We start from the raw sequence: 18189 nt of genomic DNA on the forward strand, positions 1-18189 counted from the left end.
GAAAAGAAAAAAAACCTCACAGAAAGAAAAAAAAAGCACTTATTTGGGAACATAAGATGAAAATCACTGCACTATAATTTTTTATACCTGTGTGGAAGTAAAGACTATGTCAATAAACCTCAGCTTATCAAAATTTATACTTTCATTAATTCTTTTTTTTTTTTGCATAGAAAAACATAGGCCAGAGGTGCAGGGGGTAGAAAGGATTCACCAGAGACAGAGTGGGGGGCAGAACAGTCAGACTGACTGAAATACGCTGCTGAGGGGAGCAGCAGGCCAGACAGGAGAGGTCTGCTGCGCCATGTGGGTCAGCTCCCTGTCTGGGAATGAACTCATGGCTGGCCATAGCTTGATAATGCTGAGACCAGCCTGTTATCACTGAGACTTTAACTCCTGCGCCACCAGGGGGCCCAGCATCCTTTTCTTCGTAAGCCTTTCAGCTGACTGGAGGAGGCCAAGCAGTGTGTGGAGGATAATCCCATTTACTTAAAGTCAACTGATTGCAGGTGGTAGCCACAGCTACATCCCATTTCACAGCAGCCCCCAACTGAGCCCTCAGCTGTGTCCAACGAAACTGTTCCATAAGCTAACCTTTGCGCTTGTGAAACCCAGGAAGGTGGCAGTGCGAGAATCAGGAAAACTCAGGGAAAGAAGTCAGGTAAAACCAGTCAGGAAAAACTCTTGTGAGTAATGTTGGGAACGTAAGTAGCCAAGGTGGCCAGGTGACAGGCTGCTACTGCCCAGGGATTTCAGAGCCTCAAGTTCTAGCCCCACTCAAGCTAAATGACCGCAGCTAAAGTTCTTAACCTATCTAGCTTTCAGTGAACATTTGGTAAGTGAGCTTATCTGGGACAGGTGCTCCCTAAGACCTACCTATGTCTCATATCCTAGAAATTTAAATTCTAAGAATTGACTGTTATATAAAAATAACCGCCTCTAGACAAGATATATATATTGAAACAATATAGTTGGTCTCAGTGTCTGCTGAGTGAATTCACCTAGGGATAACTGAGATGTGTGTTTGGGAATAGGGGTCCCCGCACACAGCCTGCTGGGCTTGCCTGCTTGGGCTGCAGTCTGAGGCCTGAAGTAGGAGTGCTGGGGAACAGACTTGGGAGGAAGGGCCCTAAGACACCTCCAGCTTAGAGGAATTACAGCCTGGAATTGAAAGGCCGTCTCTGTAAAGAGGACCCCCAGACACACAGGAGGCAACTAAATGAACTGGGTGTTCTATGAGGACTGCCACTCTTGTCACTTTTTGCTTGGTAAAATAGTCATTTTTTAAATAAAAATTATATTATACAATCTCCCCTTTTGAAGACTATCAGCTCAACTGAGAGATGTGATCAAAGTTTAAAGCATGGAGCCATTCTTAGCTACTGCTTGCTGGGTGCTGCCGGTGAGGTCTTTTTAGTGATTGGGAGCAGATCTTCTCTTGATAATGACTATAAGGTGTTGTAAATACACTAAGATTTATGTAGATATTTATGTCTAATTGGGCACATACAGTAGTAATCACAAAAAGGCAAAAACAAGGTATTGAATGTTCTGGCAGTAATAGTTCAGAGACTTCTAAGGGGATCAACTGTAGTTTTTGGTGACATTGGAAATAAAAGAGAGATTGGTCACAGGGAGGGCCAGGCAGTCTTTAGAATCATAGATCAAAACTTTTAATGTCGAATCGAATCAAACAGTGTAAAAGGCCTTAGTGATGGCCTGAGAGATATGTATAAAATCAGGGCATTTTCTTTCCAGACCAATGCCAGAATAAAGAAAAGAAAGACAAGAAAGGGTTTGTGTTTAATTAAAATTGGAAGTTTGAGCTGGCATCTTGGATAGAAGCAACCTACATCAGTGTCAGCTACTTCTCTTCCTCATTGACTGGACCAGTCATCTCCAGTAGCTGGAAAGGATCAGATGTCAAGTTATGGAACCTTCCATAACTGTGAGATGTGTATCCAAGGCTCAGTGATTTCTGGTTTTGCAGAAGTTTCAGTGGCCAGGAGCACTTGGTATATTTCTTTCCAATGGGTTTCGGGGGCTGTCTTCCTTTGATGATGTTTTCCAAATATCCAGTGTCCAGGTGCCAAATAGTGACTAACTGGATCCTTTGAATTGGGATCCTAGCATTTTCTTGAACCTGCTGGTGATGGATTTTAGCATAAGACACTGAAGATTTACAGTAGCTTGTCATACTAGCATGGAACAACAAGAGATCAGTGTAGAGTTGTATACCAGTAGTATCAATCTATTGGTAATTACTTCATGTAGAGCGAGTTAGTGTTTCCCTAAAGGGGTACTATAAACAGCAAAGCCAGAGTCAGTATGGTAGGCTAAGGTCCATTAATTCCAGCGAATTTAGCAATTTAAATTTGAGGGTCACAAAAAAAATTTGAGGGTCACACCTTTAGTTTGCTTGATGGTTAGTAATACTGCAAGAGGTTTGCAAGGTTTTCATTAAGCCTTGTATGATTTTCCCAGTGAAATGGGTGCCTGGATCAACCGAGTCTGTGGAAGTTTTTGCCATGGTGGGGCAGGAAAGGCTTCAACCCATTTAGGAAATACACATACAAGAACAAAAATTTATTGATAACCTTTGCCAGGTGTCGGGTGAATGAAGTTCAACTGCAGTTGCTCAAAGGGTCCAGTAGGAGGAGATGTGAGGTCTGAGACAAACAAGTTTTACCAGGATCATAGACTTGGGAGGTCAGACTTTCGTGGTAAACCATTCCCACAAATTTTATGGGAGTCTCCCCATCGAAATGTACTCATAATTTGAATCATCTTAAATGCACTATGGTAGGTGAAGGAATGCACTGTAGCAGCAAATAAATGGTACTTTAAATGACGACCTCATTGATAACTGAGCTCCTCACAAGGTTGCCTAATCTACATAACGGTATATTTCCTGGGGAAACTAAAATTTTGGTGGAGTAATTTGGAGAAAGAAAAAGGGTCCTCAAATGAACCTCTATGGCATGACTACCCAAATAACAACACATAGGCAGAGTGACAAAGCAAGAGAAGTTGCAGCTGGTGTCCTCATCAGCCATGTGATGTAAGGGACACACTCTGAGGGCTCTGCACCTCAGAGTGCTCTAGTCTCAGCAAGAGGTGAGTGCAACACCGCTGTCCCCACTCCAGACAGCGTGATCTGACTATAGACTGGACGGTCAAGAACCTGTAGAAAATGAAGACCCCGCTATTCAGAAAAATCCCTTTTCCGGGCAACCTCTTCCTTATTCCTATAATCAGCTCTTCTGCCACTAAGGTAGTACAAAGTGCATTATTCTGTTCAGGGAAGGTTTTGGATTAAGTGTCTGGGATCACAATCTGCTTGACTCATAACAAAATTCTTAGTCATTTGAGGGTGAAAATTGATGCCTAGTAACTCGAAGGCTTGGCCCTCCCTGGTGGCGCAGCGGGTTAAAGCACTGCACTAGAAGCTTAAGCCACTTCCGTATGAGTTCGATCCCCACCTGCCCCGGAGGTGACCACATGGCACAGTAGACCTCTCCTGACCCACCCGCTGCCCCCCTCAGCAGTGCACTTCCTCGATCTGCCTGTTCTGCTCGCGGCTCTGTCTCTGGTGAAGCCTCTCACCCTCCGCATCTCTGGCCTGTACCCCCCAGTTCTGTATGAATGAATAAATAAATCTTTAAAAAAAAAAAGAAAGAAACTCGAAGGCCTAAAAGTGTAAGAAGCCCAAGGCCGGCCACTGGCAGCTGTCTGACAGCCCCACGACCCACGGACTCCCCACCGCTGGCGACGGGACCCTTACGTCCCCCGCCCGGCTGCCGACCCGCGCGCATGCGCCCTCAGCCTGGGGAAACCGTCGCGGAACTGCAAGGGAGCGCTCAGAGGGCGGGATCGTCGCGAGCCCAAGGAAAGCACTTCCGGCGTCGAGTAGCCGTGATTGGTGGAGTCTGCGAGCGGGGGCGGGGCACCGGGAAATTCGAATGGGAGAGGCGGGTCAGAGGAGGGAGTGGAATGGAAGCGGGGGTCCCGGCGCAGCCGAGGCGGCGCGAGATGGCGACGGCGACCTCAGGTACACGAGTCCGCCTGGTCGGGGCGGGGCGCTGAAGTGTGGAGCCTTGTTTCGACGCATAAAGCCTCCGACTTGGCCCGGGCTCCGTGGGTTGCCGGGCGGAAGCCGATAGCGCGCCCGGCCGCGGAGAGGTTGGAGTGCGGAGCCGGTAGCTCGCCAGCTCTCCGCGCCTTTGGTTCTCACCGTTTGCTGCTTTTTGCTCGCATCAGTAGATCCGGCTTGAACCCCATTTCCAGCACTAGTGTTTCGTTTGAGCTCAGCGCTTTTTTCCTCTGTGAATTTCGTAAACTGGGGACAGGGACCCCATCTCGGGAGAGTATATGAATAGGGTCCGTAGGAACAAAAAGGGGGCACGCGCGTTTTGGGGGGGAGGGTTGTGCGTGTGCTCCCTTGTTTGGGGGCGGGGATAGTCAGAGTTGTTGGAGGGCCCGTCAAGGTTCGACTGGTGGCACCTTGGGGGAGTTGACAGCGTTAGAGGTGCTGAGATCACATAAAAGGGAAACAGGGTTCTGTTTCCTTTGTGTAACGGGGCGAGTCAGTGCTATTTTAGGGATGGGCGGGCTGGTAGAGCATTCAGAATCTTCTATTTGTTTACATATGACTCCTTGTCGACTGATTCTGATCAGCGATTGCAGAGAGCAGGTAGAAGTTTGAATCCCCAACTGTCAGCTAGTTAAGTAGAATGTCAAGCACATGTTGCGTCCTTGCTATGTGCCAGGCATAGTTGTAAGCAAGTACTTTCTGGTGATAAATAATTTTATCTCCACATTGTGCTATGACATGGTTACTATTATTGTCCCTCTTTTATGACTGAGGAAACTGAGGCACAGCTGGGTTAAAGAGCTTGTGAAAAGTTAATCAAATACTAAAGTTTGGGGTCTGAATTTGCACTCAGGCAGTCTGACTCCAGAGCCTCTGTTCTTAAACATTATGCCCAGTTACATATTAAGCCTTTTGAGGACAGCCTCCCTTGTCCCGTCTGAGAACTACTGTGTCTGGTACCTAGTAGGTCTTGCTACAGTACTTGAATGAATGTCCCTTCCCTAGAGACCTTTACAGTCTGTTTCAGTAAATAATCATATAAACAGTTAATATCATGAAATGTAACAGAAGATACATACAAATTGCTAAAGAGAGTAGAATTTGAAATAAACCCTTGGGTATTCTGGCAACACTTCATTGGGGAAGTGATATTTGAGGTAGGCTGAATAGGAATTTGCCTGGTGATGGCCAGAGAACACAACCAAATGATTTCTTATTTATGGTGTATTTTTTTAAAAAGTCAGATGCTTTGTCAATAAGAGAAGAGTTAAGCCAGGTGAATTTGTGGGAGAGGGAAAAATGAGTTAGTCTTAGTCTCGCCTAGCCACATAGCAGCTGGTCTCATGAGACTCTTGTACTGTAAGTGTTACAGGACACCCCAGTATGAAGTGGGCTGCCTGTCTGTGGGGAAAGAATGACAGTGAGCCTCTTGTCATGTTGACAAGAGAAACAAGCCAATGTTTTTGTTAGTTCATTGACAAAATCTTAACTTATTAAGCAAATAGATAAACTACCTGAGGGTCTATCTGTGCCAGGTATTTAGGGTACGAGAATAGGTAGAATAAGACTTGTTTTCACCGAGTTCACACTCAGGTGGAGAAGACACACCACCATGCATCTACAGTGTTAGGAGTACTTCACTGCAGAGCTAAGTAGAATCCTGAGTGGACCTGACAGGCTTAGCGGGAGAGTGATTTTTCAAGAGGAGACTTTTTAGAGGAAATCAGGCTTTAGCATCTACCGCAATCATCTGGGGGTAGGTGGGATAAAGATGTTCTGGGGAGAAAGAATCCTAAGTGGGGAGAAGCATAAGTGGAAAGATTCAAAGGTGTGGGAGAACTTGATGTGCTGTAGATACTGAGGGGATTCACAATGGCTGAGAGGGTATAGTGCAACAAAAGAAGCGGGGGAAGAACCATTGGTCATAGAGACAGGGAGGCTATTGCAATGATGACCACCTTGGCAGTCAAATAGGATGGGACTGAGCGTGTGTGTTGAAAGTAAGGATGTCACTGGTGACCCTGATAAATGGTCATGAAGAAGCTGGTGGCTGCCTGAGGAGTGCAAAATAAAGAGTGTAATAATAATAATAATAATAATAATAATAATAATAAAAGCAGAGCTAACATTTACGGAGCAGTTGCTATTGGGCAGTGATCTAAACGTTGTATGTACATTTCTTTGACTCACTTTTATGAGAGTAGAAACTTACTTTTATAAAGAGAAACCAGACTTTAACAGGTCAAGTAACCTTTGTAGGTCACACAGCTCATCAGCAGGCGCTTGTTTCTTACTCCAGGGCCCTTGGGGATACAAAGAAGAGTGAGAAGGCATGGGGTTCATGTAATAAATCTGGAAGTTGACTCTTCACTTGACATTCTGTCACCAACTATTGACTCTGCCAAACTGAGGTTTCCTCTTTTGGAAAATGGGTGATAAATATGAAATAAAACATTTACTGAGGTTTTGCCAAGTTATCAAATGCTTTTGTAAGCACTTTATATGTCTTGCCTTATTTGCTGCCTTAATCCAATAAGGTATTTTAATTTATTCCCATTTCATAGGTCTGGAAATAGAGACACAAGAATAGAAAATCATCTCCCCAGGTTATTTAGTTATTTAGTTGTAAGTGGCAGTTTTAAGATTTGTACCCAGACTGTTTTGCCTGGATAATGACCCTATCTACCGTGGTGTTAGACATTGTTGGCATTTTACATAACTTCTTTCCATCTGAACTCTACCCCACCCCACTCCACCCCATTTTACTGCCCAGGAAACTAAGGCACATGGATGTCAAATCATTTGCTCAACGGGACAACCTAATAAGTGTTAGAGCTGGAATTGAACTCCAACCCTGACCAGAGTCTATGCTTTCCATGTTACCTCAGACTTCCCCTTCCCCTTCTATGGCTCTCTGAGCTCCCTTAAGAGCTTCTGTGCCTTTTTCTCACAAAAAATCTCTGGGAAAAAGCTAGGAGAGTGACCTGCACACATCTTTGCTAGGCCAATGAACCCCTTTGTTTCTTAGTTTCCTCATTTGCTCAGGTGCATCTGCAGGTTTCAACTTGCTGCTCACTTTTGAGGTTGCCGTAAGGATGGAAAGAAAATTAGATGCCCAAGTGTTTTGTAAACCAGAGTGAGAATGGTGTTACTGGCTTCATTTGTCAGATGAAGGAGCGAACCCCACTTTTTAAACAGGTCATCTGCCATGGGTGTGCCTTATTTATGTGCATGAGCCTTTGCAGGTAGTCAGCCCGCCTTTCTCTACTGGTGTTTCTGTACTGGCCCCACATACCAGCCTCTGGCCTTCTGTGAGGCGTATGGGTCCTCCCAAAACAGCTTCTACTACCAACAAAAAGGAGAGAATCAGAATGCCAAGAACTTTTCTGGTTGGTATCTAGGAAGGAGGCAATACATCATTCTTATTAACTGAAGCAAATTTTTGAGATGAAAAGATTTAGGTCTGAATTCTATTAGCGATAAGCTATAGTATGGTATGCTCCAATGTAAAAGAGAAATACCTTCCTCATAAGACCTTTTTTCAGCTCATTCAGTCCTTAGCAAAATAGTTTTTAAGTTTTAGCTTCATGGTGTTTCCTGATGATAGATTATTTGTAATCTCCCCCCACCCCCCAAATAACTTAGACTTTAGTTATCAGAAGCAAATTAAATAGGAAGATTGCAAATAGAGAAGAGTTGCATGTCCAGTGCTTTTGCAGACTGAGCTGGGACATAAAGGGGTTGGGAGTGCCTTGTCTCGCTTTTCCAGGCAGAGGCGTCCGTGGTGCTGTTTTGTGTTTTTTTTTAAAGATTTATTTATTTGTATGTACAGAACTGGGGTACAGGCCAGAGATGCGGAGAGTGAGAGGATTCAGCAGAGACAGTGTGGGGAGCAGAACAGGTAGATCAACAAAGTATACTGCTGAGGGGAGCAGTGGGCGGGTCAAGAGAGGTCTGCAGTGCCATGTGGCCACCTCTGGGGCAGGCGGGGATTGAACTCATGCAGAAATGGCTTCAGCTTCTTAGTGCTGTGCTTTAACCCGCTGCGCCACCAGGGAGGACCGATGCTGTTGTTTTTAATGCAGCCATCACAGCATCACAGAACTGGGGAATGTAGAAAATAAACCCACACAATCCCTTATGTATGTCTATATAAGCATAGGTGTGTATTATAAACCCCAGGTAAGAAGCAGGTACAGAAGAGTCAGGCTGTTATTCGCTAGTTTTAAGTAGAGGCAAATATCAGTTCTTGCAGACCATGAGGTTCTGTTCACTATAATTTTGCAAATCAGAATGTCCCACCAGCATCATCATCATCAATCCTCCTCCTCATCATCATCCTCACCTAGGGTTTGTTAGACTTTCAGAATCTCAGGAATTATCCTGGAGCTGAGTCAAATCTGCATTTAGCAAGATCCAACTTATTTGTGTCACTTTATAGTCAACACCCCACTGGACCTACTCGCAGAGGAAGGAACTGAGGCCACACACAACATGGCCAGGGTAGAAAGAATGTCCCCTAAAAAGACCTGTGGTCCCTGCTTCTCCCAGTGCTTTCCTTAGGGTCCCAGCCTCCAGCCCTGCTTCCCTGCACCTGTGTCAAGGTCATGGCGCTTTCTAATCTACCAGGATGCTGGGATTTTGTCCTGATTTTAGGCTCTGCTTAATCTTTGAAGAGCAAAAAAGGAGAAATGTAGGCAATGATAGATATATAACTCCAGGCATAAAACATTCAGGTGCTCAAAAAAGCTGCTACATCGCTGAGCTTTTTTTTTTTTTTTAAAGATTTATTTATGCATGCAAGAACTGGGTGCAGGTGGTGAGAGGATTCACCAGAGACAGAATGGGCAGCAGAACAGGCAGATGGACTGTTATACACTGCTGAAGGGAGCAGCAGGAGGGACCAGAGAGGTCTGCTGTGCCATGTGGGTCACCTCCCTGGCCGGGGATCAAACTTATGCTGCAGTGGCTGCGGATAGCTTCATAGTGCTGCACTTTAACCCGTTGCGCCACCATGGAGGGCATCTCCGAGCTTCTTCACTGAACCTACCTCTCAGGGATACTATGAAGATTAAAGTGGACCTGGCTTATAATCAATGCAACATGAGTATAAACACTTGCGAAATACACAAAATGGTTCACAGTCTTCTCTGTAAATAGTCTCTGTCCTCCAAACTCCGAGACCAGGTATTCGATTCATTTTATCCTGTTCTCCTTTCTCACTAACAGAACAGGCAGAGTCCTGGCCAGACCTCTAAAGCTCCGCCCCTACCTCTCAGCAGTGCGCTGCACTTCCTGCTTCCGCTGTGCTACCACCATGTTTCATGGCTAATACTTATCTTCTCTCCTTCAGGAGCTGGTCGCTGTAGACTGAGCAAGATAGGACCTGGTCGGCGCCCACCTCCAGCCCGAGTTAGGGTGGCTGTGCGGCTGCGGCCATTTGTTGATGGAGCAAGTGATACCCCCTGTGTGCGGGGCCTGGATGGCTGTTCTCTAGAAATTGCCAATTGGAGGAACCACCAGGAGACTCTCAAATACCAGTAAGGTTCAGGCAGTTCTTCCTCCCCCTTTCTCTCCTAGGCCTGCTCACCCTTATCACAGGTCCAGGTGACTTCTCAGACTCACCCACTCAGTATCCTTGCTCCTGCCTCTGCACAGCTTTGTTTTCTACCCCTTCATTTGTGCATTCAGGGAGAGTGCACAGGGGCTCTTTGTGGGGAAGACTGGAGGCTGAATCAGACACACATTGTCATTCCCGACCTTGGGGCAGAAAGAGGCTCAGAGTGGGGAAGGAGGAGCGAATGAGGGCAGGGGACGCTGGCGAGGCTGGAAGAGAGGTGGAACGCGGAGCAGCCAGCAGCCCAGTCTGCAGTGGGTATTTGATTTGGGAGCAGATCTTGCAAGGGTAACTACTCAAAGGGGTGACAAACTGGCCTGCAGGCCAAACCTTTTTATAAATAAAACTTTATTAGAACACAACCAAGCAGTCTGACTGCTTTCTGTATAGCAGAGTTGAATTGTTCCATAGGACTCACAATTCCTAAAACATTTCCCTGCTTATGAAGATAAAAGAATAGGACTGTATTCCATTGGTTGTATTAAAGGGGAAAAATGCTTTAGAAACTCAGTGGATTTACATGTAGGTATCCCTAGTATCAGTCTCTGCAATAGGCATCAATTAGAAATAATCCAAATGACCATCAGCTGGTAAAAATACGAAAGAAAGGAAAAAGATAAAATATTTCCTATCTGACTCTTTATAGAAAGTTTACCAACCCCATTCTAGGCCCTTGATAATTTGGCTTCATTTTTTTTATTATCCCCCACCCCACCCCCAACATATGCCACTCTACTTACATGAATCCCTGTAGTGGCCTCAGCCAGTTTCTTCACCAAAGTTCAGTAATTGACAATAGGCAAGTTGAATCTTTAGTCATTAACAACATCCTCTCTTTATATCCTTATGGAGTACATTTGCTACATATGTTGTGATGTGAAAAAGATGGGGAAGCTCTGCCCTGTCACGCCATATCTTGTCTATGTGCTATTTTTGATATTTAAAGTATCTTGTTCTCCTTTCCCAAAATTCTCCCTCAAGCAGAATAAGTTACCCCTTCTAGCGCATTTTCATCTTTGTGTCCTGGGTCATAGCAAAGTGTGGGTGTCTGTATAGCCCATCAAACCAAACTAGAAGCAGGGATATTAGATTCCTCTTTATTCCTACAGAGACTGGAACACAAAAGGTGTTCAGTAGGTGCTTTTCTTTTCTTTTTTTTTTTAGATTTATTTGTGCATACAGAACTGGGGTACAGGCCAGAGGCTCAGGGGCAGCGAGAGGCTTCACCAGAGACAGAGTGGGGAGTAGAACAGGCTGATCGGCGAAGTACACTGCTGAGGGAAGCAGTGGGCGGGTCAGGAGAGGTCTGCCGGCATGTGGTTACCTCTAGGGCAGGCGGGAATCGAACTCATGCGGAAGTGGCTTCAGCTTCTCAGTGCTGTGCTTTAACTGCGCCAATAGGGAGGCCCAGTAGGTGCTTTTCTAAGGTATTTTGTGCAAGGAGAGGGACAGAGATTTTTAAATCCAAAGCCATTATTACCCTGTAAGTCTGGATGAGAATGGACCCCTCCTTGTCTTATTCCCTCCTTTCTCCTGGCTGCAGGTTCGATGCTTTCTATGGGGAGCGGAGCTCACAGCAGGACATCTACATGGGATCGGTGCAGCCCACATTGAGGCACTTGCTGGAAGGCCAGAATGCCAGTGTGCTTGCCTATGGACCCACAGGGGCAGGTGAGGGAGCGAGGTGGGAACAGCTCTGAAAGGGCAAGGGAACAGAGGGAGATCTCACAGCTCTGTCTGCTCTTTTCCCAGGGAAGACCCACACAATGCTGGGCAGCCCTGAGCAGCCAGGTGTGATTCCCCGGGCTCTCATGGACCTCCTGCAGCTCACGAGAGAGGAGGGTGCTGAGGGTCGGCCATGGGCCCTCTCTGTCACTATGTCCTACTTAGAGATCTACCAAGAAAAGGTGAGACCCCTCTTGGTTGGGAGGAAAAAGACAAAAAGTCGATATAGACCAAGTTTTAGAACATGAAACTACTGTAGGAAGGAGGAAAAAGACAAAAGGTCAATATAGACCAAGTTCTACAACATGAAACTGCTGTAGGAAGGAGGTAAAACCTGAACAGACCAAGGTTGGGATAATGGATCGTAGCACTCTAGGGATCTAGCAGAGGAAAGAAGTCTGACCCCAGGAGATGCATGTTGTATCTACCTCTCACTTCTCAACAGGTGTTAGATCTCTTGGAGCCCGCATCAGGAGACCTGGTAATACGAGAAGACTGCCGAGGAAACATCCTGATCCCAGGCCTCACGCAGAAACCCATCACTAGCTTTGCTGATTTTGAGCGGCACTTCCTGCCAGCCAGTCGAAATCGAACTGTCGGAGCCACCCGGCTCAACCAGCGCTCCTCTCGCAGTCATGCTGTGCTCCTGGTTAAGGTGAGGCCCACCGACTGGCGAGGGCCTAAGAAGTCCCTGAGCCAGGCTGAGCCTGGGCCCTTGCTCTTTCCGACCCAGGTGGATCAGCGGGAACGTTTCGCCCCATTCCGCCAGCGGGAGGGGAAACTCTACCTGATTGACTTGGCCGGCTCAGAGGACAACCGGCGCACAGGCAACAAGGGCCTGCGCCTGAAGGAGAGTGGCGCCATCAACACATCCCTCTTTGTGCTGGGCAAGGTGGTGGACGCGTTGAACCAGGGCCTCCCTCGTGTGCCTTACCGGGATAGCAAGCTCACTCGCCTGCTACAGGTCAGGCTACCCAGCTCAGGGCAGAAAGGGGCTGGAGGAGGATCAGGCTTGGGCTTGTTGAGGAGTTGGGGGTCAACGTTCAAGGACTGGGAAGGTGAAGCACCTGACCTGCCCACCCTACCCCATTCCCCTTACTCAGGACTCTCTGGGTGGCTCAGCTCACAGCATCCTCATTGCCAACATTGCCCCTGAGAGACGTTTCTACCTAGACACAGTCTCTGCACTCAACTTTGCTGCCAGATCAAAGGAGGTGATCAATCGGCCCTTTACAAACGAGAGCCTACAGCCTCATGGTGAGGACAAGGGTTGGAAAGGCCGGGTCTGGATGACTGGGGAATTTGCTGAATCCACCAAGCATCAGCACAGATACTGACCATTCCATCTTGCCCTAGTCTTGGCACCTGTTAAACTCTCTCAGAAAGAACTGCTAGGCCCATCGGAGGCAAAGAGAGCCCGAGGCCCTGAAGATGAGGAGACTGGGAGTCCTGAACCCCCAGCAGCAACAGTCTCAGCTTCCCAGAAACTCAGGTAAACTTGGGGGGCTGGAGAGGGCAAGACAGTAACTTAAGGTCTCTGGACATACTCCCTTTCCTATTGTGTCGGGGCTCAGTATAGAGGGGCAGTAGGTTCAGCTTGTCAAAATCATGAGTGAAGAGAGCTGTGACCGTGCTCTTCTCCCATTAGACTCACCTAGAACCCTACTCTGAAATTCTTCCTTTGATACTGCTGCCTGGGACCCTAAGGAGGCCTCCTCCTTGAGCTACTCCCTGACACTTGCTAGCCCTGTTGGACAGTCAGCAAAACCTCATATTTTGTGGATAGCTGTTTCAAGGACAAGTACTGTTGCTTCTGGCTCCAGGAGTAATCTGGACCAGGTCTTTGAGGTCCAAAGCATATGAGCAAAGATGAGAGGACGGGAGATGTCTCGCTGAGACCTCTTAATCCAGCTTCTCCACGACTCTAGGGAGCTGGCGCCTATCCCAATTTTGCCTTCCTTCTACCCTTGAACCAAACAGCCTCTGTAAGCTAATTCCTTTCTATGCCTGTGTCCAGGTTCAGATAGCAACAACCTCATGACCTAGGATCCACTAATCCTCAGGTTACTTCTGTTCAGTAGTCTAGCCACCTGAAGGAGCCAGTCGCAGTAAACTTTGCCCTATTTCTTCCTATAGCCCAAATAAAGTCTAAATATATTTAAGTTCTTTTTTTTTTTTTAAGATTTATTTATGCATACAGAGCTGGGGTACAGGCCAAAGGGCAGGGGCAGTGAGAGGGTTCACCAGAGTCAGAGTGGGGAGCAGAACAGGCAGACTGATGAAGCACACTGCTCAGGGGAGCAGTGAGACAGGAGAGGTCTGCTATGCCATGTGGGTCACCTCATGGGGCCAGAAGCAATACTACTTGTCTTGGAAACATGGGGGAGGGATCGAACTTGCACCAAAGTGGCCGCGGCCCGCTCACAGTGCTGTGCTTTAACCTGTTGCACCAGTGGGGCGGGCGAGCTGTTTTCAATTCTAAGACTACTAAATAGAGGTGACTTGAGGAGGCCAAAGATTAGTGTACACTTTGCCATTAAACATAGTTTACACTATGTGCGCAAATCCAGGTGGTATTGCATGTAAACAGGTAAGGTCACTGTGAGAGAGCACCGTGGGTAAGCTCAGAGGTGGGGCACATCAGACCTTGACAGATTCTGACCTCAGGGCACTGATGTCTTAGTAGGGACAGTAAGATGGGAATGTCATTGGATGAGGAGCTTCTCGTTCATGAGACCTTGGGAGAAAAGGACTTCTGGTGTACACCCATATTCCCACTAGGTACTTAAACATAAAGAACAAGACAGACCCTGTCCTTAAGGTCATGGTGTAGGAAAAATATATAAAGCTGAGCATTATGGGAAAGATGTCATCAAGCTGGCTTTGAAAGATAATTGCGATCAGATGTGAAGGAGAATGTGCCAGCCAGAAGCATGCATTAGACATTATGCTAGATTAACCCTTTCCTTCTATCCACTGGACAACGGCGTGGCATTGAAGGCCTTTGGTGGCTTTTCAAGCCTGACCCAAGGTACTATTCTCTGCAAGGCTTTCCCCAGCTACTCTAAATGAACAGGCACACAGCCCTTCCTCTCACCATGGTTTCTTATTTTCTGTCATAGAGTGCCCTCAGGGCAGGGTACTCCCAAATGCTAATTCTTATCTGATCTGGCATCCCTGAGAGGTTATGTGGGCAGATAGTGATTGATCTCCATTTACCTGATGAAGAAACTACATCCAGAGTTTGGAAGGCCTGTCAGCACTAGGGTTCTGGACTACAGCATACACCAAGTGAGACAGGATAAGGGGAGTCCTGCTGCTAAGAGAAGAGGTGGGTGGGAAGTAATTTCTTTACTCAGTCCCCTACAGAAGCTAAGCAGCATGGACCCGGTCATGCTGGAGCGCCTCATGAGTTTGGACCGTCTGTTAGGCTCCCATGGGAATCAGGGAACCCCTCTGCTGAACACCCCCAAGCGTGAACGGATGGTACTCATGAAGACAATGGAGGAGAAAGATTTGGAGATTCAGGTGAGTGATGGGTAGCTGGAACATTGGGATTCCTACTAGCCTTGAGAAACAGTGCCCACACCTTCAGATAGGACACTCAAGACTGAACTGGCATCTAATTTCCACCCAATGCTAGAATCCCTCATTTCTCTAACTACTGCTTGAATGTCCTCAAATGTTAGACATTGCCATTTCCTAAATCCTAGTTCAAAATGACTAGGACTGTGCTCAAACAGTCCTTCCTTCATTTTTTCTCAAAGGCTGGGGAACTGATCACTAGAAAAATCTTAATTATTTGGGTTACAGTTCTCTCCAGATAGTTTCTCCCATTGTTGTGCACACTTGTTTTAGTCCTTCAAGTAGCCTTGAATATGTCCTTCAAGTAGCCTGGGTCACTTCTTTTCTTGATCCTTCCCAACAGAGGCTTAAGATGAAGCAAAAAGAACTGGAAGCCAAGGTGCTGGCCCAGGAGGCTGCGGACCCAAAGGGAAAAGAGAATTGCTCCCCCACAAAGCTCCAGCCCCTTGCCCGCCGCACAGTCACAGTGGCTAAACCTCTCAAAAAGGCTGTAGTGATGCCCCTACAACTGAGTGAGTTTGGTTCCAGGGGCCACGAGGGTCCAGATAATGGAGGTCTTCGAAGGGAGGCGGTCTTAAGAACAGCTGTCTTCAAACCAGTCATAGTCTACCATATGGATGTGCAGAGGGGCACACGGTCCGGGCTCTGGAGCAGAATTACATGCTCTGCTCTCAGGCATTTTGTACAGTTGGGTACACTGACAAGACAAACTGAGATTTCAAGTACAGATATTAAAAAAAGGGCATGGATATAAAAAAGGAAACACAAAGTAGGTTTTGTGGGTGGAGGGGAAGTAGGCAATCAAAAGTGGGAGAATCAAGTGACTACCAGGAGGTTGGGAGGCCTGTGCCAGCAATGATTCTAGATCATATTCTTGCTTCAGTTCAGGAGCAGGCAGCATCCCCAAATGCGGAGATCCACATCCTGAAGAAGAGAGGCCGAAAGAGAAAGGTGAGAGTAGCTGGAGGCTTAGGCTATACTCGGCATAGGGACAGAGGTAGTGATTGTGCAGCACTGGCTGTGGAGTTTCCTGTCTAGGCAGTTAGGAGTTGCTTACAACCCTTCCAAGTTGCTTGCCCTCTACATGCAGAGATGCCACACACTCATTTAGGATGAAATGTAGCACATGAAGGTACCTAGCAGCTCAGTGTCATCACTTGTTCTTCCCTCTGCCTGATAGCTCTCACCCTCAGTCAATAAATGTGTAGCTTGGGTCCTACCCTTTACAACCTTAACAGCCCACTTCGGGACCTCAAGGAATGAAACAAGGCTGGAAGAACTTCCTAAAAACTGACATGACATAGGAGAGGAGGGGGCATTTACTGAGTATTTTCTCCTGTGTGCTTTCCTAGGGGTGAAGGAAAACTTAACTTTTTTTTAATTATATAAATTAGGAAGCAGATTTTAGTGTTTACTAGTGCTTTATATTTCTTGAGTTATTTGAGCTAAACGGCATCTCTATTACCACCCTTTTACAAACCCAGAGAAAGGGGAAGAGGGAAGCATTTTCAGAAAGACCCAACATGGTGTTGAGTGCTCTACGGTGGCAATACCTGATGGAGGAATGCAAATATTACCTCAGTTAAAAGTAAACAGAGAAACAAGTAAATCATTTGATAGTTAAAAAAAAAATGTCACCCTCCCTGGTGGTGCAGCAGGTTAAAGCACAGCAGCTTGAACCGATCCACAGCCACTGCAGCACCTGATTCCCAGTCCCTCCCTGATCTTGGCCAGGGAGTTACCCATATGGCGCAGCTGACCTCTCACCTGACCCCTCAGCAGTTTATTTCAGTTCTGCCTGTTCTGCTCCCCACTCTGGTGAATTCTCTCGCTCTCTCTCTCTCACACACACACACACCTCTGGCCTGTACCCCGTTCTTGTACACATAATTCCTTAAATAAAAAAAGAAAAGCAGCGGGCCTGGGAGGGATAGATCTGCCTTTAGAACCCTATTCTTGTTATAAAAGTTCAAAGCAGGCTGAACAGCAAATTGCTCTTTCTGTCACGCCTCCCCCTTGCCTCAAAGCTGGAATCCCTGGATGCCTCAGAGTCAGAAGAGAAGACTGAGGATTGCTGGGAGTTGCAGATTAGCCCGGAACTACTGGCCCACGGGCGTAAAAAGATATTAGATCTGCTGAACGAAGGCACAGCCCGGGATCTGCGCAGCCTGCAGCGCATTGGCCAGAAGAAGGCCCAGCTCATCGTGGGCTGGAGGGAGCTTCACGGCCCTTTCAGCCAGGTAACAGTTCACGGCTAGACAACCCAAGAATGGGGGTTGGGGACCCTCACACGCATTAGGCCTCTTCCCCATCGGTGCTGTCCTGCTAGGTGGAGGATCTGGAACGCGTGGAAGGCATATCCGGGAAACAGATGGAGTCGTTCCTGAAGGTGAGCGCACAGCTGTGCCCCCACTTCCTGGCTGGCCTGCCCCCGCCCTAACACTGCTGACCCTTTCCCTGTGTTGCAGGCGAACATCCTGGGTCTAGCTGCCGGCCAGCGCTGCGGCCCATCCTGACTGCCGGCACCGTCATACTCTGCCTTAAGAAAAATATTTTTTCTTTTAAATCTTTGTATAACCGCGTGTTGTAAATACAGACTTATAACTCTCGTGCTTCCGCCTGATTTTTGGGACGGTGGGGGCGGGGCCGAGGGTATAACAGCCTCTGGGGTGGGCAAAAACTCGACCGGCTCACTTTTTGGGCGCCATCTTTAGGGAAACGCGAAACGGCGCAGGATTGTAAATAAACCACTGGAATGGGGAGGAGGAAAGGGCGGACGGTGGCTGAAAGGAAGCAAAAAGCAAACGCGAAACACCGAGCACAGCGACCGTTAGGCGGGCGCGCGCTTAGCTTGGCCCCGCCCCATCCGTACCCCCGACGCGCGCTCCCCTGTTCTCCCGCTCAGCTACGACAGCGGTTTTGTGCGCGTGCGCGCGAAATAACGGCCGCTGGCGGAGGGAGGAGGGGGTGGACTCTGAAAGGGGGGGGAGGAGAGAAGCCGCCCTGTCTCCCGCGCGCCCACCACCTGCGCCATCGTCAGCCAATCAGAGGCCACCTCAGGGGTCTCGCGCTTGGGGCGACTCCGGCTGCTGGGTGGCTCCCCCGTCCCTCCTCCCGCCAGAGTCCCTCTCATACCTCCCCCCTCCCGCTGGCCTCGCGCGCGCTCGCGCTC

The 18189-nt window shown here is 47.7% G+C and overlaps 1 protein-coding gene across 1 annotated transcript; it reads left to right on the forward strand.

Annotated features, from left to right (window-relative positions):
* The first annotated feature begins 3949 nt into the window (after positions 1-3949).
* On the forward strand, positions 3950-17656 carry KIF22 (kinesin family member 22). The gene is made up of 14 exons (XM_004691988.2): positions 3950-4048; positions 9444-9630; positions 11251-11378; positions 11460-11614; positions 11878-12087; positions 12166-12396; positions 12536-12689; positions 12789-12924; positions 14792-14960; positions 15361-15529; positions 15901-15968; positions 17045-17257; positions 17347-17406; positions 17486-17656. Exons 1-14 carry the CDS (start codon positions 3991-3993, stop codon positions 17531-17533), a joined length of 1986 nt encoding a protein of 661 aa, XP_004692045.1. The 5' UTR covers positions 3950-3990; the 3' UTR covers positions 17534-17656.
* The last annotated feature ends 533 nt before the right edge of the window (positions 17657-18189 follow it).

This window comes from Condylura cristata, unplaced genomic scaffold (assembly GCF_000260355.1).
Source record: "Condylura cristata isolate star-nosed mole 26May11 unplaced genomic scaffold, ConCri1.0 scaffold00032, whole genome shotgun sequence".
NCBI classification, from domain to species: domain Eukaryota; kingdom Metazoa; phylum Chordata; class Mammalia; order Eulipotyphla; family Talpidae; genus Condylura; species Condylura cristata.

What these genes read in the sequence shown, in the direction of transcription:
- KIF22 (XM_004691988.2), top strand. Translation starts at nt 3,991, where the DNA reads ATGGAAGCGGGGGTCCCGGCGCAGCCGAGGCGGCGCGAGATGGCGACG. An exon ending in AGCTCACTCGCCTGCTACAG is followed by an intron (nt 12,397 to 12,535) that starts GTCAGGCTACCC and finishes CCCCTTACTCAG; the next exon opens with GACTCTCTGGGTGGCTCAGC. An exon ending in AGAAAGATTTGGAGATTCAG is followed by an intron (nt 14,961 to 15,360) that starts GTGAGTGATGGG and finishes CCTTCCCAACAG; the next exon opens with AGGCTTAAGATGAAGCAAAA.